The 24718-nt window shown below is 36.7% G+C and overlaps 1 protein-coding gene and 1 pseudogene across 1 annotated transcript in view; one reads left to right on the forward strand and one right to left on the reverse strand.

The window, feature by feature from the left end:
- EEA1 (early endosome antigen 1) overlaps nt 1–24718 on the reverse strand; it is a 140504-nt gene that overhangs the window by 5193 nt on the left and 110593 nt on the right. The window contains exons 23-27 of the mRNA XM_007503209.3: nt 15272–15457; nt 14322–14453; nt 13412–13597; nt 4631–4869; nt 4256–4376 (exon numbers count right to left, since the gene is read on the reverse strand). Of these exons, the coding sequence (XP_007503271.2) occupies nt 4256–4376; nt 4631–4869; nt 13412–13597; nt 14322–14453; nt 15272–15457 (864 nt within the window). The remainder of the gene's footprint in view (nt 1–4255; nt 4377–4630; nt 4870–13411; nt 13598–14321; nt 14454–15271; nt 15458–24718) is intronic.
- On the forward strand, nt 16677–22726 carry LOC130454508 (septin-7-like; annotated as a pseudogene).

The following is a 24718-nucleotide window of genomic DNA, read 5'->3' on the forward strand; positions in this document are numbered from 1 at the left end:
ATGTGTGTATATGTGTATGTATATCTTTCATAACAAATGATCATAAATCATGCTGATTTATAGTAGAGTATCCCTAAAATTGCTCAGTAGCACAGATAATATTTGAAGTCACCAACTCATTCTTTTCAGTCTTTTATTCCTTAGTTCAAACATTTCTCTCCTTTACTATATGCAAAGGGGTAGGAGAATATACAAGAAAAATAAGGCATGGTCCTAGCCATGAACATTCTTACAACCTAGTGAGGGAGAATATATATATATATACTATAAGCACATACACAAACACAACAAAATTACAATATAATCAAGACAACAAGAAGGCTATAAAGAAACCAACTGTGCAATAATGGTTTGGGAAAGAGTACAAAAATCAAGGATTACAGGATGTTTACAGGCAGAAAATAATGGAAGGCTGAAGATCTAGAATGAATACTGAATAGGTCCAGAAGAAATAAGAGGTTGGAAGAGGTGGAAGAAAAGTAGACTGTGGTCAAAGAAGAGAATTTTAAGGTTTAAAATCTTGGAGGTGTTGTGAGATTTAAAATGGTTGAGGTCTTAAACTGTAGTGGTTAAAATAGTGGAAGATATAAATTGTGATAGATATAAGAGAGGGTGAGTAAGTTTGACTGCAGAAATATATTTCACTACAGTGTCTTGGGTTTAAAATCAAATATAAGGTGGTCACCAGGGAAATATTCCCAATTATTCAAATACCCAAGTCAATTGGGTTTTATAGAGATTTAATTAACAATACAATGAGTAATCAAAGAAAGAGAGAGTAAAAAAAGGAATAAGTATGAAGGGCCTCAAAGCCAATATGGCCTAGACCTGAGTCTTAAAAGAGAAATCAGTCAGTTTTTTCTAACTCACCATAAGATCTGTCTAAGTAAGGATTTCTAATGATATCAGGCCAGCAGCATCTCAGCTGCTTTCACCAGCTCCTTCCTCCATCTGAATGTTTCAGAATCAGTCTCTTCAGAATGAGTCTCTGCAATCTGAATGTTTCAGAATGACTTCCCAGCTCTTCCCTGAGTTCTTATTTTTAAGGGCAAAATCTCCTATGTCATCTCCCCTAAGTTCTTACATCTACCAATCACTGTAGATGTTTCTAAAGGACCGCCCATTTTGAATTCACAGCTGAGTAGTTTTAATCTCTTTAGTAAGTCAGGAAAAAAATGCTGCTGTGTCGACAAATTTCATTAGAAAAAACCTCTGAATAAGTTATCACCCTTTTAGGTTTAAGTAGTTTACAAGTTGCCCCACCTTTATAGGTACTTAGTATCCCATTGTATCAATCCTAAAACAGGCATGACTCAAAGAACTTCCTGTCCTTTCCATAAGCATGGATCAAAGTACTTTTCATTGTTCTCAAGGAGCTCTCTGTCCTAAAGCAGTCCTAAGTGGGGTGCAGTAGGGATATTCCCAAGGCAAGGAGCCCCCACACTCAAGTAGAGTTCTCACCATCTGCTATGGAATTTTTTAAAGTAGAAGATTCCCCAATGGGGGAAACCCCTAACATTCATAAGTCTGAGAAATTTTGAGGTTTACAGTGTACAGCAAAGTCCAGTGCGTGGAGTTCTATAATAGGTAAAGAGCTAAACTTTAGGCGGGGTTGAGGGGCTGAACAGACTTCTGTTGGCTGACTTGGGTCTCAATCATTACCCAAAATCTTGGTTTTATATTAGAAAATGCATTCCAAGTTCCAAATAACCAGCTCACATACAAACATTTAGAATACAAACAATCCCTCTCCATGCCACTTTTGCCATTCACAAAGGGATTCCTCAGCATTGCATTAGTATGGAAGGTAGGCAAGAAGCTGGGAAGAAAGAACGTTGCTAGAGGGGATCAAGACCGTTCCTGGAAGGGCCCAAGGGGTGAGGTAAGAGATGAGGGATGCAATAGTCCATTGCAGCAAGGGTGGCAGCAGAAGGTTGAAGTGGGAAGGGCAGAGGAATTCTGGTGCTGGGCAGCAGCTCTGCAGTAACTTCATGTGTAAGAAACGTATGCATCCTGGGAATGTATGGTCAAAACCATTTGAATACCCACAAAGGAAATCAGGAATTCCAAGTGCTATCCTCTGCCTCTGACCAAGCTATGATGAGCTATCTAATCCCACGCTGGACAACAATGAAAAAATGGCCAAAAGAATTCAAAGAACTCAAAAGAATTGCTCCCCATAGCCTTCTTTTCCCACTCAAAGTCAGGGCTGGGCCTGGCTGCCTGCCCTCCCTCCATCAATCCTTCCCTTCAGACCAGGGTTGCTCTGTTTTCTTGCCTGCTATACAACTGAAGGCAGTGTCAAAGCTTCTCTTTATTCTCTTCTATGAAGTGTAACTAATTGCCCCATCCCTCCTTTGGAATTCAATCATATTCCCTTCTGATACTCTCTGGCACTGCCTCGTACCTTTACACCAGGGGACTTTGAGATGGGAGGCAGCAAGTAAGCGGAGGCCCGAGTTCCAGGCCCCGAGGTGCTCCCAAGGGGCTACGGAACCTCGACCTGGATCTCAGGTTCTTCTTCTACCGAAGGAGAAGGCCAGACCAGAAGGCTTCTCAGGGCCTCTTCTAGATCTGATTCTACAACCCCCACAGTACTGGGAAGCGCTTTGTTTCGGTTGAGGACCCACGATTTCATTTGTCCATGAATTCCCAGGGAGGTAACTACTATCATCAACGCAGATCGACGATCTTTTGTCCCTTAGGAGTCCTTAAGAATTGCCTAGAGTGCGATGGTTAAGTGATCTGCACAGTCACAAAGCTAAAATGTCAGAAGCAGGACTTGAAATCAGGTCTCTAACTTTGTCGCTAACTCTCTATCCTCTTTTCCATCCTGACAGCCTCTAAGACTGTATAGGAAAGCACAAAGCATCATAACACAAAAATATTTACTAATGAACTAACAATATAGAAATTTAATCCTCCCAGCTGTAGTGTCTATGTCAGTAGTCAATAGAAGCTTCGAGGGAGAATGATTTTAATATTCAATGATTATGGGGGCAGCTAGTTAGCACAGCTGGATAGAGCACCAGGCCTGGAGACGGGAGGTCCTGGTTCAAATCTGGCCTCAGACACTTCCTAGCTTTGTGACCCTGGGCAAGTCACTTAACCCCATTGCCTAGCCCTTTCCGCTCTTTTGTCTTAGAATTAATACTAAGATATAAGATAAGGGCAATTTTTAAAAAATGATTAAGAAATGGTAAAACTGATGAAGCTCTAGAATTGTGTGCAAATGGTCTCTATTATTATCATATTGCAACAGCAAATAAGAAGGAAAAGATGCAGCATACATTTTTTAGAAACATCTGATTCATTCTTTATTCTATGAATTAGTACAGAGCTACAATTACAACCTAAATCTTGCTGAATAAAATAAATTCATTTTCATAATTTTTAGTTTCATCTTTCAAGGTATTTCCCTAAAAAGACATTTATTCACTATTTACTATGAAACACTGGTCCCTCATTATAAGTAGATTCATTTTATTTGTCACTTTTGTGCCACCAATTAGCATTAGATAATAAGGCTTCCCTGTACTTACTTTTTCAAAAATACATGTGTTAGGTTAGAAATGTCAAAGGATAGAATTAGCCATAGCTCCCTAAAGTCCCCTAAAACTCATGATAGCATTTATTGAATAATATGCAAACCACATGGATATACTCATTAAAAAAAGACCCAAAGACATATTCCTTGGTTCACTTACTTTCCTTTACTTAGCTGGCCTGGGATTATACTTGTAACCCAGAAAGTTGTGTTTATCCAGATAATAACAGTTCATCTAAACCAGTGTTCATCTAAAATTGTCCAGAGATGTTAGGGATTACGTGGCTTTAAAGTGAGCTAGAAGATGCTGGTGCCTCTGATAAATACATTAATTTTGAGAGTGAGGTAAAACTAAAACAATAAGGGTTTGGTTGGAATTCCTAGAATAAGAATCTGCACCAGAGGATGTATATTCATCTAGCATCTCTATCACACTTCATGCTTTCTCCTCTGGTCAAGCAAACTGATTTAACATGTCCTGATCACTGTCTTTTTATTCACTAGACTGTAAGCTCCTTGAGGGAAAGCAGTAGTACTTTTCTGAACCCCTCATCATATTAAGCACATAGCAGATGATTAATAAATGTATGGAATCCATTTTCAACAAGGAGTATAAAAAGTCTCTCTCCTTTGAGAAATGGCACTCTCTCCAAAATAATAAGAAATACAATCGACAATGAACACTGTTCCCCACCCTCAAAGACTTACCTGTAATGACTGATTTTCTCGGCCTAATTCCTGGATGGCTGCGGTTGTATTATCCAGTTTTCTCTGTAATTCTAGTACTTTGGCTTGAAGCTTCTCTATTTCGCCCTCACCTTTAAGACACCTGAAGATGGATAATAAAAAGATAATAGTTACGAAGGACTTAAAAGATCCCATGAAATAGAAAAAGGTCTCCTAAAGTAACTAAAACATAGCTGAAATTAAATGTTTATTATTTACTCCAAGTTATTATTGGTTTTAAATAGCGATTTAATACCTGCAGGAACTGTGAATCTATTTAACTCTAAGTTAGATGACAGAATATCGATTTTAATCAATTGCAAAGTACATTTCCCCAAAATATTAGAAATTAATCACCTTTCCAACAATGCTCTCCTTTCATCTTGATTATTTTGAATAGTTGCTTCCAATACTGCAATTTCACCCCGTAAGTCATCTATCTGTTTTTCTAGTTCACTAACTCTCCGTTGACTGGCCTGCCATTCTTTCTTTACTGTGCTCAAATTTTCATTCAAAGCTGTCACTTGCATGGCAAGTCTAGTCTCATTCTCTTCGTGTTTCTTAATTTTCTCTTCCTTTTCTTTTATTTCTGTGTGCTGAAAAAGAAGAAAACAAAAAAAAAGCATATTTTTCATATTACAATTGCAGTCAGATAAGGGTTTAAAAGCCTTCTCTAACAAATTTCAAATTTTAGGACTATCCAGTGGTATTTTTATGTAGAGAAAAATAGGATAAACACCCCTTTTGGCTTATAACAAGCGACACAACAACCATCTATTTAAATTAGCTCAAAGTCCAGTTCTAAAGCAATTGTTGTCCTACCACTTTCAAATTCATGTCAGAGTTTAAAGTGGTCTTAAGGTTTTCTTTTTGAAAAAGATTTAGAATCTCAAAGTAGCAATGAAAAGTACACAAAATACACTCCTCTTTCCACATGTTTTTTCTCTACACAGGTCCTCCTTCCTTCTGCTACTGACCTATCGACAGATAACTTGGATGCCATTTAATGCGTGGTTGGAATGTGAAACTATAATTTTCTAATATAGTTATAATTTTTAATTAAAAGTTATGAGTATATTTGGATTTAATGCAAGAGAAGAAAGCCATATGCTTCCCATCTAATTCAGAACAACTTAAGAGAAGGAAAATTATTGTAGCCTTTGATCATTATAATTCCAAAATCAAGTCCCACTATACCCACTAACTCCCAAAGCAGTCTTCTTCACTTGCAGACAGCTATAGTGTTTCCCTTCATGAAGCTACAATCTGGCTCTCTAACTTCCACTCATTCTTCTTAATTATTTCCTCTGGGATATTTTGCCTAAATAAATGCTTATACATGACAATGTATTTGCCACTATTTTTCTTTTCTACAAAGATTTTTTGGTCAACCTTTTAAACTATTACCTTTTGTCTTACAATTGCTAAATATTGATTCAGAAGAGCAGTAAGAGCTAGGCAACTGAAGTTATGTGCCTTGCCCAGGATCATATAGCTATGAAATACCTGAAGCCATATTTGAACCAGGCCTGGCTATCTAGCCACTGAGCCATCTAACTATCCCATCTTGCTAACTTTTTGTAACTTTCAGTGAACTTAAAAAAAAAGATATAGGGACATGTTTTTTTTTTTTTAATTAGAGCTGATGCTTATTTCTAATAAATGTGTGTTTTCACCAACATGGATATTCCCTTCACTGATTCAGACTACAACCCCATTCATGCTTTGTATTCTGGTGAATGAAATTCTTGCTCATATCTTTCTATAATTCCTACACTGAGAAGATACCCAATAGAGGGAAGGCCTTTTTTTAGTCCTTTTAATACTTCAAGGGTATTTCTTAACATCCAAATTGTCCATTTGTCCATTCCCATTTTCACAGGCATAAATTTAGGGTGCAAATAGGAAGGGAAGCAAGATGTAGTTAGTGAATATGAATTGTTGAGGATGATTCTAACAATAACTTCCTCTTCTTCCTCCTCCTGCTCCTCCTCCTCAGCTAGGAATAAAAGCATTTGGAGAATTTTTCTTTTACTTGAACTTTGTGCTGGGTACCTTCCATATACTTGTTAATACAAATTCATGCGTAGACTTGGATTCAATTACTCAATATTTCATTGAGCAAATTTATCTTCATAGCAGTATACATTACAATGTTTCATAATTTTAACATATGTTTAAGACACATTAAGGAAAGTCTTCAAGGTTGTATTTTATTATATAGGATTAACTGCTTCATTTAAAAAAATCATACACAGTAACAATATATTTTCTTAATCATTTCAGTAAGAATTATAAAGCCAAGATTTTGTCTGTTAGAAAAAACATTTGAGAAAGCATATCTGTCTTAACTCATATTTTCATTGTTGTTTTCAGTCATGTCCATCTCTTTGTGCCCCCATTTAGAGTTGGCAAAGATACTGGAATGGTTTGCTATTTCCTTCTCCAGCTCACTTTGCAGATGAGAAACTGAGGCAAATGGTGTTAAATGATTTGCCTAGGGTCACCCCGTTAGTGTCTGAGACCTGATTTGAACATGGGGAAATGAATCTTCCTGACTCCGGATGCAGCACTCTATCCACTGTACCATCTAGCTGCCTTCATGTTTTCATTAAGGATGCTCTAAATGTGTACAGACCATTCTCAAAGATTTTAGAGAGATAAGAAAGTTGGCATATGACTCAGGATTTAATAAAAAAAAATTTGAATTATACAGAAGAAACCTTGAAGGTCAGTCATCAATCCCTGAACAAGTCATTATACTTGCAGTAAAAGAGGCTCAACTAACTCCCAAAGCAGTCTTCTTCACTTGCAGACAGCTATAGTGTTTCCCTTCATGAAGCTACAATCTGGCTCTCTAACTTCCACTCATTCTTCTTAATTATTTCCTCTGGGATCAAGCAAAACAGGTTCAATATCTTTTCTACATGACAGCTCTTTCGAAACTTAAAGAAAGCTAACTTGTACATTGCCTCCTCCTTCCATCCCCCATTTCTTCTCTTCTGAAAGCCAAACACACTTAGTTGCTTCACCCTATGTCCTATGGTTCCCAATTACTTCTCTATCCAAGCCACCTCTTGGCCATGCACTGCAGTTTGCCAAGGTCTTTACTAAAACAAAGTGCCTAAGTAGAATTCAACATTCCTGATGAGGTGGGCTAGGTAAAGTATAGGGAGGTTATTGCCTGCCTTGTTAGACACAGAGCCTCTGTTAAATCTGACTAAGATCATATCAATTGTTCCAGCTGCCTGTCATGTCACACTGGTGACATACACTGACTTTACCACTTTCTAAACCCTCTAGGCCAGTGATGGTCAAACTTTTAGAGATGGAGAGCCATGTCCACCACCCCACCACATGCTGGGTATACCCCCCCTCCCTACCCCACACAGGGGAGGGAAAAATGGCTCCCATTGAGCTGCTGGACAGAGGAGTGGGTGAGGTAAGGAATGTCTAGAGCAAGTATAGAGATGGGGAGAAGAGTGGCCTTAGTGCTCCACTCTCCTCCAACTCTGCCACCTGGGAGCTGCCCACCTTACCCCCTGTGTGTTCCCACTGAGTTGCTGGGCAGAGGGGTAAGGATATGAAAAAATGACATCAGGGACAGTGGAGCAGGAGAGGGGAACAGCTCCACCCAAGTCCCTTTGCCATTCTAGAAATGAACTCCATGGGTGAGGGGTGGGGAAGGAAGGTGGCCGAGTACCCACAGAGAGTGCTCTGCATATCATCTCTGGCACCCATGCCATGGGTTTACAATCACTGCTCTAGAGCTTTCTCACATAAACTTTTATTTAGTCATACATTCCCCATGCTGATCTGTGCAACTGGCCTTTTTGAACCCAAGTGTAAGGCTTTAAATTTAATATGGATAAAAGTTCCCATCATTGTTTTAAATCTTAAGAGAATTCTTAGGAGACTTCTTTCCCAACTTTGTGTCATCTGCATGTTCATCCAACATAATTTCCTAATTTTAGGATAAATTAGATACTTTCCCATCTTAGATAACATAGTATCATTTTCTTCTTGGTTGCCTTTATGGGGGAAAAGTAAAATCTATAATTTTTTTTTCAATCTTTTGGAATCTTTCATTCTTTGAGACATTTGGAAAAATCCCTTTTTTTATTGCCACAGCAATAGTCCTCAGGCCAGACAATGTGTCTCTTCCAACTTCATCTTAAGTGCCATTACCATTAATTTTAAAGGACTCAGCATAGTACCCAGCAACATGGTGCCATATAACTGTTAGCTATTATTGTTGTCTTCTTTTCAGTTTCATCTATAAATAATTCTGTGATAATCTATCATAGATATGTTGATTGCCAATCTCTACAAAGACCAATTTTCTAAAATTAAAAAAAATTTGGTTTTTTGCTATTTTGTGAAGGGATACTATTTATATTCTTCTCTCATATTTCTCTATAAAAATGTAAATGTATTCCAAACCAATGTCGCCCTTTGCTGACTTGTCTGTTCCCTTGGTAAAATGATTGACTATCTGCTCAGAAAGGTGGTTCCTAGATCCCACAGCTTGTTCTTTGTCCTTATTGTTTTGTATTGCTTTCAGTTTTCTAGGATCTAGTTAATGTTCAATACAGTGATCCCTCACCTATTGTAGGAGTTACATTCCAGAGTCCCCCCATGATAGGTGAAAATCTGCGAAGTAGCAGCATTATATTTATTTTATAATATATATATATGTGTGTATATATATATATATATTAAGGCATTATAAACTTCCACTCTCCTATAAACTTTTTCCACACCCTTATTAATCTTTCCCACACTCCTATAAACACACTTCCTATGTTCTTAAATACTTTCTACACTCTTAAACCTATGTAATTTTAACATTTTACAAAAACTTCACAAAAACACAACATCGCAGAGCAAAACTACACATAGTGATTAGATGCTGATTTGAAGGGGACAAGGAGAGATGCTGAACATATGGGCACAGTGCAGGAGAGCAAATAGATTGATGCTACAGTCACTGAGCCAATCAGCCCTCAGGATACAGAACACAGTGCTGTGGTTGGTCGCCTTTCATCCCATCATCAACTGATAGTGTGCCAAACTTGCACAAGGAGTAGTGGCGTACTGCATTTCCATTGTGTACATTATGGTATTTATCTGCAAAATCCCATGATATAGAGAAAACTCTGATACAGAATTAAGATTTTTTGTTTGTTTTTTAAAAATCCTTACCTTGGGGGCAGCTGGGTAGCTCAGTGGATTGAGAGCCAGGCCTAGAGATGGGAGGTCCTAGGTTCAAATCTGGCCTCAGACACTTCCCAGCTGTGTGACTCTGGGCAAGTCACTTGACCCCATGCCTAGCCCTTACCACTCTTCTGCCTTGGAGCCAATACACAGTATTGACTCCAAGACAGAAGGTAAGGGTTATTAAAAAAAAAATCCTTACCTTCCATCTTGGAATAAATACTGTGTATTGGTTCCAAGGCAGAAGAATGGTAAGGGCTAGACAATAGGGATCAAGTAACTTGCCCAGGGTCACACAGCTGGGAAGTATCTGAGGCCAGATTGGAACCTAGGCCCTCCCATCTCTAGGCTCTCAATCCACTGAGCTACCCTTAAGATGTTTTTTTAAAACCCACAATACAGTGAAGTTGTGATAAGTGAACCACGATATGGGGAGGGACTACTGAATCTTTATTTCTATCCATTTTCCTTTTAGAGGTCAGGTTAGAGCTGAATAAATAGTAGATATAATGTCTTCATTTTTATCTTTTCCTGTAATTTGGCTTTTGTGTTGAATTGTGAGCTAACCAGATAATGATCTATCTGCAGAGAGATAGCTTATTCAGAAATGATGGCAATTTTTAAAAAGTTATTCCTTTTCGGTTAAGACAGAATCCATTTTGTCCTTTATGATGTTATTTGGTACTCACTGTATCTAGCACCCTTGGAATTCTCTACAAGCTGTGGTCTTTTTTCAATCCTGGATCTTAAACCACTTTTTCCAACAAGGTTTTCATCCTTCTCATCTGTGACCTCTGTTGTCATCTGAAATTCTTTAATATTAAAATATATACTGAATGCTTAGAAGATCTTGTCATGTCCCATGCTTTGTCTCTGTAATGGATATTGCAGTATAATATACAATCATCTTCTCAGTGGCCTTTCTGGCACTATGGGAATAGTGCAAGGTGAAACGAATGGCAAAGCCTTTATTTAACCCTCTGAGAGGAACCTTCTATCTTCTGGTTTTAGCTACAGTGAGAACATCAGTGTGGATAGGATTCAGTATCTCTATTAGTGTCTCAACTAACAGAGAAACTTGGATAAAAATTATAGGTTAAGAGTAAAACAGATGGCTGAGCAGATAAGAGGGCCAGACTATAAAATATAGGAGGTCCTGAGTTGTATTGTGGCCTCAGGTTCTTCATAAGCTATGTGACCCTGGGCAAGTCACTTGACCTCAACTGCCTAGCCCTTACTACTCTTCTGCCTCGGAACCAGTACTTGGTATTGATTCTAGGATGGAAGATAAGGGTTAAAAAAAAAGTAGAAACAATTCTGTTTGTAGACCATCTAAGAGCTGTGTCTCTTCTCCTTTTCTACCTGTTTTACCTTGTTCTACCCGAGAACAACAGATAACAGAGAACTAGCATGCTTTTGCAGCTATGTGCCACAGTGGACAGAGCATCAGGCCTGGAGTAAAGATTCATCTGGTCTCAGATACCATGTGAACCTGGGCAAGTCACTTAATACTTTTTGCCTCAGTCTCCTTATCTGTCAAATGACCTGGAGAAGGAAATGGTAAAACATTCTAGTATCTCTGCCAAGAAAACTCCAAATGGGGTAACAGAGTCAGACATGATTGAAAACTATTGACTGAAGCATGCATTTGGATCAGATCTGTTTCATGGGTTATAGACAATGGCCACAGTGTGGTAGCTAAACTTGTGAAGATGGGTTTCTTTGGAATAGATTCATCTAGTCCTCAACTATCAGACACAGTTTAACATTAGGCAGTTACTATAAACCTGAGCTTGCCCAGCTTTTGAGACAAGAACTCACTATTTGACAAAAAATGCTGGGAAAATTGGAAAACAGTATGAGAAAAATTAGATTTAGATCAATATCTTACACCCTATACCAAGATAAATTCAAAATGGATAAAAGAATTAAATATAAAGAAAATCATAAATAAATTAGGTGAACATAGAATAGTATACCTGTCAAATCTGTGGATGTAAGGAATTTAAGGAATTTAAGACCAAGCAAGAAATAGAGAACATTACAAAATATAAAATGAATAACTTTGATTATATCAAATTATAAAGTTTGGGTACAAAGCCAATGCTTCAAAAATTAGAAGGAAAGCAACAAACTAGGAAAAAAATTTTATGACAAAATTCTCTGACAAAGGTTTAATTTCCCAAACATATAAGGAACTAAATCAAATTTACAAAAAAATCAAGCCATTCCCCAGTTGATAAATAGTCAAGGGACATGAATAGGCAGTTTTCACATGAAGAAATCAAAACTGTCAATAAGCACATGAAAAAGTGTTCTAAACCCCTCCTGATTTGAGAAATGCAAATCAAAACAAAACCGAAATACCACCTCACACCTAGCAGATTGGCCAATATGTCAGCAAAGGAAGTGATAAATACTGGAGGGGATGTGGCAAAATTGGGACACTAATACACTGCTTGTGGAGTTGTGAATTGATCCGACATTCTGGAGGGCAATTTAGAATTATGCCCAAAGGGTGCTAAAAGACTGTCTGTCCTTTGACCCAGCCATAGCACTGCTGGGTTTGTACCCCAAAGAGATAATAAGGAAAAAGACTTGTACAAGAATATTCATAGCTGTGCTCTTTGTGGTGTCAAAAAATTGGAAAATGAGGGGATGCCCTCCAATTGGGGAATGGCTGAACAAATTGTGGTATTTGTTGGTGATGGAATACTATTGTGCTAAAAGGAATAATAAAGTGGAGGAATTCCATGGAGACTGGAACAACCTCCAGGAACTGATGCAGAGTAAAAGGAGCAGAACCAGGAGAACATTGTACACAGAAAATGAAACATTGTGGCACAACTGAACATAATGGACTTCTCTACAAGCAGCAATGCAATGATCTAGGAAAATCCAGAGGAACTTCTGAGAAAGAACACTATTCACATCCAGAGAAAGAACTGTGGGAGAAGAAATGCAGAAGAAAAATGTATGATTGATCATGTGTGGTTTAATGGGGATATGATCGGGGTTCTGACCTTAAAAGATCATTCTACTGCAAATATGAATACTATGGAAATAAGTTTTGAACAATGATACACATATAACCCAGTGGAATTGCTTGTCAACTCCAGAAGGAAGGAGGGAAGAGGGGTGGGAAAAATCATGAATCATGTAACCATGAAAAAATATTCTAAATAAATTTTTTAAAAATTTTTTGAAAGGAAAAAAGAATAAACCATTTCAGCATTTAAAAAAAAGAAAGAAAAAAAAGAAACCTGAGCTTGATAAAATTGTGCTAGAATTTATGCTTTATTGGCATCACCTTTCGCATAGCCACCTCCATGCCAGGAAAGGGTATAGGAATAGGATTTGCTTTTTCTCATTTTTATTTTTAAAAATTCCTGAAATTCATTAAATTAGTACAACTTTTTCCAAATGCCATTTTTAATTTGATTTTTTATTGACTAAAAATTAGTCTAATAGATGAACAAGACATAATCAAATAACCACAATAGAAAATAATACACAATAGAGTAAAGAGTTGTAAAAGTGCTATGTGAATCTCAAAAGAGAATACTGTTACAAAGCTTCATAAGAAAAGTGTCATTTTAGGGTAGACCAGGACTCAGTATAGGATGAAAAGAAAAGGGAACAATGTGAGCAAAAGCATGAAGACAGAAAAACAAAAGGCATGTTTAGGAGCTGAAGAGTAGCCCAGTTAGGATGGGGTATCTGATATGAGTTATGTAAGTATGTGATATGAGATAAGACTGAAAAAAGGTAATGTAGCTTCTTCATTGTCAAACTAATGAGAATGAACTTTGTAAACAAGGTAATAAAGTCCCTGGGGATTTTTGAGCAGAGGAGGTGATATGAGCAGTGTATATATAAGCAGAGGCACAAAAAAAGATGGTGGGAAATAAACTTACTAACCAGTTTAGCTTCCTTCTCAGTGAATTCTTTCCTCAGATCATCTTCAGTCTTTTTTAACTGATCTTTGACTATTTGTTGTTTCTTCTTTTCCTGTTCGAGAGTTGACTTTAAGGCATCTAATTTGCCCTGTAGTTCTAGTTTCTGTTGAATCAACAACTGTTTGGCATCCTTTAGATTTGTTATTTCCTGTTAGAAAAATGAAACCTCACTAAAAATGGCAGAATACATTGACAAATTGCCTGTAATTAATAATTTAATAATAATAATATTTCACCCTAGTCTCATCCCACTCCTCAGCCCCCAAAACAGAGGAAATCATATTTTTCTAAGTTATAAAAACTTGGTAGATATATACAAGATTATGCAGCATGATCCAAAGCAATGCTTAAGGCAAGATATTTCCAATTTTCTCTGATACAGAATGGAAAAAAAAAGAGCAGCCTCTAAAAAGAATTATCTACTTAACCTCTAAAAGTAGTATCTTTGGATTATCTGGAAGTCAACCTCCAAAGCAACAAAAAGTTTCATCCCTTCCTTCAGATGATCATAAATGTAATTCTTTCATTGAATCTTAACAGAACCTAAATTCTTAGGGTTATCTTGTTTTTACTGTTTCTTACAGCTTATCCTTAGACAAATCTATTCCCCTTCATTTTACTCCTCTGTAAAATGAGGGGATTTGACTAGAGGTCTCTAACTCCAGAGGCAATACTTTTTCATGGTCCTTAATCTAGGAAATTTCAATAATTTCCTTTTCTTTTAAAAGAACCTTAATTCCCATGTTTCTGCATTGACTTTTTAATTTCAAAGAATTATCAGTATTTAGATATTGAGCATTATCAAAGCAGTCTGATAAGTATGATATTTGTCCACAAAAACAAGCCACATCAGAAAAGACATTCCAACTCACCTTTAGGCTTTCTTGCTTGCAGGACCCAAGTTCTTCACTCAATTTGGCAATTTCTTTTTCCTGCCTACCCTTAATTTCTTGTATTTCCATCAGTTTGGACTTTTCATTAGCTAATTCTTTTTCTTTCAGGGACTAGGGAAAAGGAAATTAAGAAAAATTTTAACTGTGAAATAGTCAATTCAGTATCAAAACACAATGCCAAATTTTTCTTATGAGCAACTTTGTTTAACTTACAAGTATTTAATATACAATAAACTGAAACATCATGTAATTTTTTAAATTATGTCAATAAAATATAAAGGACAGATTGCAAAAATACACTTGACTTTCCCATTAAAATACCTTTTAAAATTAAGTATCTCTTTTGCCAAGTTTCTTCCCTTTTATAATTTCATGACAGGTTATTACTTTAGCTATAAAACCAAAAATAAGAAATTTCTTTCTCATTTTGTATGAGAATATGTATTTCTCTGCCAAGAAAAGTACTAAAGATAAATGTTTCTAGACAAATAACACACTTACCAGAATGATTTCATCATGCCTATTGTTATCAGGGGGTTAGAAACAAAGTAATATGAGGTCTAGCTAAAAACATTAGGAATGTGTATCCTAGAGAAGAGAAGAAATGGAGCTGATACACGTGAGAGATGCTCAAATATTTGAAGGGATTTAGGAGGGATGACAATCAAGCATCCTATAAACTCCAGAAAATTGATAGACAGAAGTTATAGAGAGGAAGATTAAAGATTAACATAGGGAAGAATGAAAATTTAAGTGATACAAAAATGACCTAGTTTTCCATAGTTGAAAGTGTTCACATACTAGATGTGAACTAGAAGAGGGACATTGTAAAAGGGATCCTTATATTGAGTGAAATTGAAAGCCTCAAAGGTCTCTGGTCCCTTTCAAATTTGAGTTCCAGGTTCAGGAAAGAAAAACATAAGAGTCACCTTATCTTTTTGCATAGCCTGCAGTGTTTCACTTTGCTCTTGTAATTGCTGCTCTTTTTTGGCCACATCTTGCTGTAAAGAAGTCTTGGCGACCTTAAGTTCTTGAATCATTTTATTCTGATTTCCAAGTTGGTTTCGGTTTGAAATCAAGTCCTCCTGAGCCAGAGAGAGCTTTTCTTCTACAGACTAAGAAAAAAGAATTACAAATACTTGTTAAACACTTGTGAAAAATACAAATGCTTTCACTAGGGAAGGCATCTTAAACGCTGTAATCAGAACATGTAACAGAAAGAATTCTCCATAATTAAGGTTGTCTTGCTTAATAAAAACAAAATAAGTCCAATAATGCTAAGTTTTTTAAATTTTAAAAAGGAAGAAAATTTTATTTTGAAATATACAGAACCAAACAAAAAGAGTTTATTGAGTACAAACAATATACTTGGTATTCTCTTAGGTGCTTTGTGGGATATGGAGGAGGTATTTGACTTGGTTCTTACCCTTGAGGAGTTTTAAATCAAGTAGGAGAGACAAAGGTAACATGAAATAACAAACATAAGATAGCAACTAGTTTAAGAGCTAAATTGTGAGGTTCTGTCTGAGTGCTAGGGGATTTAGAATAAACCCTAAAATGATGGAATCTTTAACAGAAAGAGGAAAGTCCTTTGCAAAGTGATTGTATAAATCAATACAGGAATATTGAAAATATTGAAAATATTGAAAAAAGAAAAGAAAAAGGGGGAAGAAAGTGAGTGAATAAAGGCTAAAAGGAAAGGATGGAGAGGATTCTTTTCAATCCTAGGCTAAGCTAAGGACCCAAGTGCTACTCTCATACAAAAATCTCCTTGCTAAAGAGATGTGACCCTAGCATTAAGCAGGCTACCCCTCTAGGTGTTGTCTGCCAACTGTATTGGCAGAGAGAGTATGAAACTATAACTACTTAATCATTAGTCACTAGATGTTCAAAGGACCAATGTTAAGAAGCCATACTGAGATATATAACAAACACAAATACACAAGACCAAAAGCCATTTCCCAAAAGGTAAATAAGGGTTAAAGAATATGAATGAATAATTTTCAGAAGTAGAACTATAAACTAATGAAAAACTGCAACCAAATCACTAATAAGAAATATAAATCAAAACAAGTGATTTCCTATAATGTGAAGTAATTTCAAAGCAAAGATGACAATGTAAAAATTTGGAGATGCTTCAGAAAGACAAGCGCATAGTTTATAGAGCTAAGATTCAGTTCAATCATGCTGCAGAAAAAAATTGTGGAATTATATAATTTAGTCATCTGACTATTCATACCCTTTGACCCAAATATTCCACTATTGGGCATGTATGCCAAGGAATTCAAAGGCAGCTATATTGATCTTACATGTAACAATATATTTATAATTTATAAGAAAAAATTTATAACCTCAAAATTTTTGGTAGCAAAAGCTGGAAATAATATAGATACCCAGGCTTGATAAATGCCTAAATAAATTGTTGTCAAAGAATCACAGTTTTTGAGCTGAAAGGGACCAACCCCTTCATTTTATAGTTGAAGAAACTGATCTCTGATCATAATGGAATGTCAATAAGGGCATAGACTGTTTTGTATGGGTCGTGTACCCCCAGAACCAAGCATAGTAGGAATTTTATAAAATGCTTGTTGAACTAATGGTGTCACAAAGAAGGATGAATATAATGAATTAACTTATCTCTGGGTTAAATGTGGGATTTACTGTGCTCATTTAAAAAATCACTTGTTTAGTCTATTCTAGAATCTTCCCTCCAAAAAATCATCCTCACCAAACTATTAATTTTACAGAAATGTAACTAACACCCAACATTTAATTTTTTCCCAGTTTCCCCAATTTTATTTTATTTTATTTTTTCCATTTGAATTAGTTTATGCAGTTGATTTAGAACATTATCCCTTGGTTACAATAATCACATTATTTCCCTCCCTCCCCTCCACCCACCCTTCCCACAGCTGACATGCAATTTCATTGACACCCAACATTTTAAAGTAAATCTTTGTAAGAAGTTTTCTTCCCCTCTTTTCTAAAAAGTAACTAACTCTGCCTCATGTCTGATGGTAGGACAGTGAAAAGGGATGGTACTCAGATTCTCAGAATTTCTTTTAAACTTCAATAAATACCTTTCTTTGAACTTTATCATGTAAATAATCCAAAGCATAATGCTTATACGTAAATTTCATTTCTAGTTTTACTTAACAACAGAATCTAACACATTTCATTCAAGTCAATTAAAAATGATAGTTCATAGATATTCCAGCAGGTGGTGCTAGAAACATAGCTCAATTCTGACCCTTGTTGGTTTCCAAAGATCACGTGGGTCCAACTAAAGGAGGAAGATTGTGAGATCTGCTCATTTCCCTGAAAAAGAAGGAAACCAGGATAGCTGGGGGTGACTGTGCGAAGCAGCGGAATCTGACTTTGGCTGGCTTGTTTCTCATCAGAATCTACCCTTAAGGCACTATTTCACTTTTTTTTAACAAAACATGTAAAAATAAAATATGGAAATTATCTATCTCATACTTTCTCAAAAAGCATTCTAGTTACTTTACCTGAAGTAATTGGGTTTTTTTAACCCTTACTTTTTGTCTTAGAATCAACACTAAATAAGGATGAGGTTTTCTTAACAAAGGTACTGGAAGTCAAGGGCGGGGAGGTTGGTCAGTGAGTGTGTGGCAGAGAGGAGGAGTGGTGATGGCGCCCTGGCTCAAAAGAAGAACCTCGAAGGCTACATGAGATTTGCAAATCTCCCCAATCAAGTACAAAAATCTGTGAAGAGGTTTGAATTCATGCTTATGGTAGTTGGAGAATCTGGACTGGGGAAGCCAATGTTAATCGCCTCATTATTTCTAACAGACATATTCTTCACAGTATCCAGGGCCTTCACAAAGAATTTAAAAGACTGTACAGGTGGAACAGGCAAAAGTTTTAATTCAAGAAGGAGGTGCGCAGCTGCTGCTCACAACAGTGGATACACCTGGACTTGGTGATGCAGTGGACTGTCGTGATTATTGACCCCCTGTCAGTGACGACATTGACAGCAAATTTGAGGATGACTGAACATAGATGCCAGAGTGCAGGGTGCAACGATTATATTTCATCGCTCCTTCAGGACATGGCCTCAAGCTGATGGACATTGAGTTCATGGCCCATCCCCCCCATCCCCAAAGCAGATACACTAACCCAGAAGGTGTGCCAACATTTAAGAAGAAAAGAATGAAGGAAATTCAAGAGCACAAAATTAAAATGAGTTTTCAGAAAGAGATGATGAAGAAAATAAGCTTGTTAAAAAGCTAAAGGACTGTTTGTCTCTTGCTGTGTCTGACAGTAAATCTATTTTGAAGTGCATGACAAAAGGGTCCAAGGAAGGCAGTATCCTTGGGGTGTTGCAGAAGTTGAAAATTGTGATTTCACAATTCTGAGAAACCTGTTGATAAGAACCCACATGCAGGATCTGAAGGACATGATGAACAAAATGCACTATGAGAACTACAGGAGCTGGCAGCTGGCAGCTGTGATGAATAACAGTATGGACAACATAAAGAAAAAAGGGCAGCTGACCAAGAGCCCTCTGGCCCAAATGGAGGAAAAAAGAAGGGAACACATAGTGAAGATGAAGAAGATGGAGATGGAGAAAGTGTTTGAGATGAAGGTCAAAAAAAAAGGTCCAGAAGCTCAAGGACTTGGAAACTGAGCTGCAGCGGCATCATGAGCAAATAAAGAACCTGGAAGCCCAGCACAAGGCACTGAAGAAGCAGCACTAGTTTGAGGATAACAAAACCAACTGGGAAGCCTAGCAAAGGATCTTGAAGCAACAGAATACTTCCAGAACTTTGGAAAAGAACAGGAAGAAAGGGAAGATCTTTTAAACCCATTTCTTGACCACCAGTTATATATTAGGTGCCAATATGCCCACCTGGACACCAGTGTTTGTTGGATCCATTTGACCAATTTTGCACTATTTATATCCATAATGATGAATTTAACAGCACCACTTTTTTTGGAGGGGGGGGGGGGAGTTGTTGATAGAGATTTTATCATGCCTTGAATTGCCTACTAGTGTCGTGTACTTAGGAGGAAACATCTCTAAATGCCTTTCCAATTTTTTCTTTTGTCTTTAGTGCAAGAGAACATTTTACTGATACACAATTATGTTCTGGTGGTTTGATTGTTTACAGGATATTCCAATATAAAAGGACCCTGGAAGGTTTCTGTGGAGGATAAATTGCCACTCTGATACAAACTCTGCTTCTCTACTAGAATTCCACCCCCAAGGGTCCCTCCTCAGTGCAGCATCCACAGATGAGAAAGTGACCTAGTCTAACACAGCTGACCCTCTTTTTGTGACACTTCCATTGTTTAAAAGTACACATGGGGAAAAAAAAATCTAAGCTTACAGTGCACCTAAAGCTTTTTCTAATAGCCCTTTCTTGTTTTGGATTCTTTAACACAACATTCTATTTTTTCTTTCTAGGTCTTTTCACTGATAGTCCCCCCAGGCCAGGAATGAACTCCCCCTCCTCTCAAAATCCCGGGTTTCTTCCAAAGCTCACTCCAAATTCCACCTCCTATATGCCTTTCCTGACCCCTCAGGCTACTAATACCAACTATCTCCCTGAAATAACACCAAACTTATCTGAATATAATTAAAGGCATGTGTGTTTTCTTGGGAACTATTTCATGGTCTTTGTATCTACAGTATTTGACAAAAAGTATACACTTAAATCACTGGCAGTTGCCACACAAATCAAATTTGTTTCCATATTATATATTTCCTATTAAAAATTTAGTAGATGCCAAACAATTTTAAAATTGTACATGTCTTAAAACTACCTGTCAACTGGGAACTGGTTCTTAAATAAAATTAATGTCAATTCCTATGGATATTGAATGTCAGATTTCTAGCAGAGATATTCAGTATCTCTGGTAAATATCTTCCCCCAGTTGTAAAAATGGACTTGAATCCAGGACTTAAATCCCCAGAATTTCTTGTTCCACTTCCCCAGAATGCTTTGTAATATCACTGAATTCTCACCTGGGCTGAGATTGAGAAGGGGTATTTAACCTGATTGGAAAGGCTTTTGCGGCTTTTCTTGTTTCCGCTTGCAAGCAGACACAGCTCTTTCATAATGTAGGTGAGGTTGTCTAGGCCCCTGGGCCTAGACACGTGCTTTCTTATCCTGTATTTTCTTTAATCCTTAATCTTCAATAAACCTCTAAAAATATAATACTCCTTGCAGAGAGAAACTAATTTCTACCTACCTCAGTTTCCCCTAAATTTTAACTCTTACACAGTTTCTATCTTTTCTTCTAACTATATTGAATTCATTTTTGTAAAAGCTGAATTTTATATCACTGAGGTCTATCTTTTGTGCTTTATTTCTTGTTATTAATATTTTTATTTTTTTATAGTTTTTCTAATACTGAACAATCCTTACCTTTACATTTCCTACCAGGGATCCATAATCATGTAAAATATTCACTTAAAAAGTCCACAGCATCTTTTTTTAAAAAAGATATTTATTTTCCCTAATTACATGTAATAGCAATTTTCATATTTTTCCAAAATTATAAGATCTAAATTGTCTCCCTTCCAGAGAGAGTAAACAATTTGATCTGGGTTATAGATGTATTATCAGGCAAAGCATACTTCCATATTGGTCAATGCTGAAAGAGAATAACCATATAAAACCAAAACCCCCAAAATAAAAACACAAACTAAAGTATGCTTTGATCTGCATTCCAACTTCATAAGTTCCTTCTCTGAAGGTGGATAGCATTCTTTGTCATAAGTCCTTCAGAATTAGAACTTTCCTTAAACCAACCAATGACCACATTTTGTAATAGAATGGCAAAGACAGCCTTAATAAATATATTTGCAAATGAATATTTCTTTAAGACTAAATTCAGAGGGCAGCAGGGTGGCTCAATGGATTAAGAGTTGGGCCTAGAGATAGAAGGTCTCGGGTTCAAATCTGGCCTCAGACACCTCCTGGCTTTGTGACCCTGGACAAGTCACTTAACTCCTAAAAGCCTAGCCTAGCCTACTGCTCTTCTGCCTTGGAACCAATACACAATATTATTGATTCTAAGACAAATGGTCTTTAAAAAAAAGGCTAAATTGTATCATTAGCCCTAATTACATACAACAGAACTTACTTATACATGCTTCTATAACAACACTATTCTTCTTTATTATGGTGACTTATGTATGTCTTTTCTACCCTACTAAATTCTAAGAGTTTTGAAGGAGATGCCTATATCTTAGTTGTTTTATATCTTCTTGATGAGTCAGACACATCATGCTTTGCACATTTTTAAGCAACTGATATCATTACAAGAAAAAAAACTTTTCCACAGTTTGTTCAGCCATTCCCCAATTGATGGGCATCCCCTCGTTTTCCAGTTTTGGGCCACCACAAAGAGCGCAGCTATGAATATTTTTGTACAAGTCTTTGTGTCCATTATCTCTTTGGGGTACAGACCCAGCAGTGCTATGGCTGGGTCAAAGGGTAGATATTCCTTTGTCGCCCTTTGGGCATAGTTCCAAATTGCCCTCCAGAATGGTTGGATCAGTTCACAACTCCACCAGCAATGAATTAATGTCCCTGCTTTGCCACATCCCCTCCAGCATTCATTACTTTCCTTTGCTGTTATGTTAGCCAATCTGCTAGGTGTGAGGTGATACCTCAGAGTTGTTTTGATTTGCATCTCTCTGATTATAAGAGATGTAGAACACTTCTTCATGTGCTTGTTAATAGTTTTGATTTCTTTATCTGAGAACTGCCTATCCATTTCCCTTGCCCATTTATCAATTGGAGAATGGCTTGATTTTTTGTACAATTGACTTAGCTCATTATAAATATGAGTAATTAAACCTTTGTCAGAGGTTTCTATGAAGATTTTTTCCCAATTTGTTGTTTCCCTTCTGATTTTAGTTATATTGGTTTTGTTTGTACAAAAGCTTTTTAGTTTGATGTAGTCAAATTATTTATTTTACATTTTGTGATTCTTTCTATATCTTGCTTGGTTTTAAAGCCTTTCCCCTCCCAAAGGTCTGACATGTATACTATTCTGTGTTTACCCAATTTACTTACGGTTTCCTTCTTTATGTTTAAGTCACTCACCCATTTTGAATTTATCTTGGTGTAGGGTGTGAGGTGTTGATCTATTCCTAGTCTCTCCCACACTGTCTTCCAATTTTCCCAGCAGTTTTTATCGAATAGTGGATTTTTGTCCCAAAAGCTGGGATCTTTGGGTTTATCGTATACTGTCTTGCTGAGGTTGCTTTCCCCCAGTCTATTCCACTGATCTTCCTTTCTGTTTCTTAGCCAGTACCAAATTGTTTTGATGACTGCTGCTTTGTAATATAGTTTTAGGTCAGGGACTGCAAGGCCCCCATCATATGTGTTTTTTTTCATTATTTCCCTGGATATCCTTGATCTTTTGTTCTTCCAAATGAACTTTGTTATGGTTTTTTCTAAATCAGTGAAGAAGTATTTTGGTAGTTCAATGGGTATGGCACTAAATAGATAAATAAGTTTGGGTAGGATGGTCATTTTTATTATATTGGCTCGTCCTATCCATGAGCAGTTAATGTTTTTCCATTTGTTCAAGTCTAGTTTTAGTTGTGTGGCGAGTGTTTTGTAGTTGTGTTCATATAGTTCCTGTGTTTGTCTTGGGAGGTAGATTCCTAGGTATTTTATTTTGTCTAAGGTGATTTTGAATGGGATTTCTCTTTCTAGTTCTTGCTGCTGAGCTGTGTTGGAGATATATAGAAAAGCTGATGATTTATGTGGGTTTATTTTGTATCCTGCAACTTTGCTAAAGTTGTTGATTATTTCAATTAGCTTTTTGGTTGAATCTCTAGGATTCTTTAAGTAGACCATCATGTCATCCGCAAAGAGTGATAACTTGGTCTCCTCCTTGCCTATTTTGATGCCTTCAATTCCTTTATCTTCTCTAATTGCTACTGCTAGTGTTTCTAGTACAATGTCAAATAGTAGAGGTGATAATGGGCATCCTTGTTCCACTCCTGATCTTATTGGGAATGCTTCTAGTTTATCCCCATTGCAGATGATATTAGCTGTTGGTTTTAGATATATACTGTTTATTATTTTTAGGAATGACCCTTCTATTCCTATGCTTTCTAGTGTTTTTAATAGGAATGGGTGTTGTATTTTATCAAAGGCTTTTTCTGCATCTATTGAGATAATCATGTGGTTCTTGCTAGTTTGCTTGTTGATGTGGTCAATTATGTGGATGGTTTTCCTAATGTTGAACCAGCCCTGCATCCCTGGTATGAATCCTACTTGATCATGGTGAATGATCCTTCTGATCACTTGCTGGAGTGTTTTTGCTAGTATCCTATTTAAGATTTTTGCATCTATATTCATTAGGGACATTGGCCTATAGTTTTCTTTCTCTGTTTTTGACCTGCCTGGTTTTGGAATCAGTACCATGTTTGTGTCGTAAAAGGAGTTTGGTAGAACTCCCTCTTTGCTTATTATGTCAAATAGTTTGTATAGTATTGGGATTAACTGTTCTCTGAATGTTTGATAGAATTCACAGGTGAATCCATCAGGCCCTGGGGATTTTTTCTTAGGAAGTTCTTTGATGGCTTGATGGATTTCAATTTCTGATATGGGATTATTTAAGAATTCTATTTCCTCTTCTGTTAGTCTAGGCAGTTTTTCAAAATTTAAATACAAGTCAAGTGGCAAGGAGGTAACACAATGGATAGAGTACCAAGTCTGAAGTTGGGAAGACGCCAGTTCAAATCTGGCTTCAGACACCTCCTAGCTATGTGACCCTGGACAAGTCACTTAACCCCATTTACCTAGCCTTTGCCCTTCTGTCTTAAGAGTTATTACTAAAACAGAAAGTAAGAGTTTAAAACAAAAAAACAACCTAGTAATTTCTTCTCATAAGCACTCAAGAGTTCTTCTTACTTATATAAAAATCAATAGTACTTTTGCCTCAGTGTTCTCTTCCTAATTTCCCATTTGATGAAGGCACCACTATCTTCTTGGTCCTCAAGGTTCAGAACTTTGAAATAACTCTTGACCTCTCAATCTTCCACACTCTCTCTCTAGATGCAATCACTTGCCAAAGTTTGTAGATTCTACTTTTTAAAATAATAAGGAGAACTATAAAAATAATACAGCAATGGACTGATTATTGGTTATAAACTGATTTTAGATACTCTGCTTGCTGCGTTCACAAAGTATCCTCAGTTTATATCAGAAGTGAAGCTCATAAATGAACTTCTCTTCAGGGCCAAGTGCAAGGATGCGAAAGAGACTCTGATTATAAAAATAAAACATTTATTGAAATATATAAGGATAAAATGATTTCTACCTCTAAGGGATTCTAACTCCACCCAAATAAAACTCCCTGATTCCACAAGGAACCACCTT

This window comes from Monodelphis domestica, chromosome 5 (genome assembly GCF_027887165.1).
Source record: "Monodelphis domestica isolate mMonDom1 chromosome 5, mMonDom1.pri, whole genome shotgun sequence".
NCBI classification, from domain to species: Eukaryota; Metazoa; Chordata; class Mammalia; order Didelphimorphia; family Didelphidae; genus Monodelphis; species Monodelphis domestica.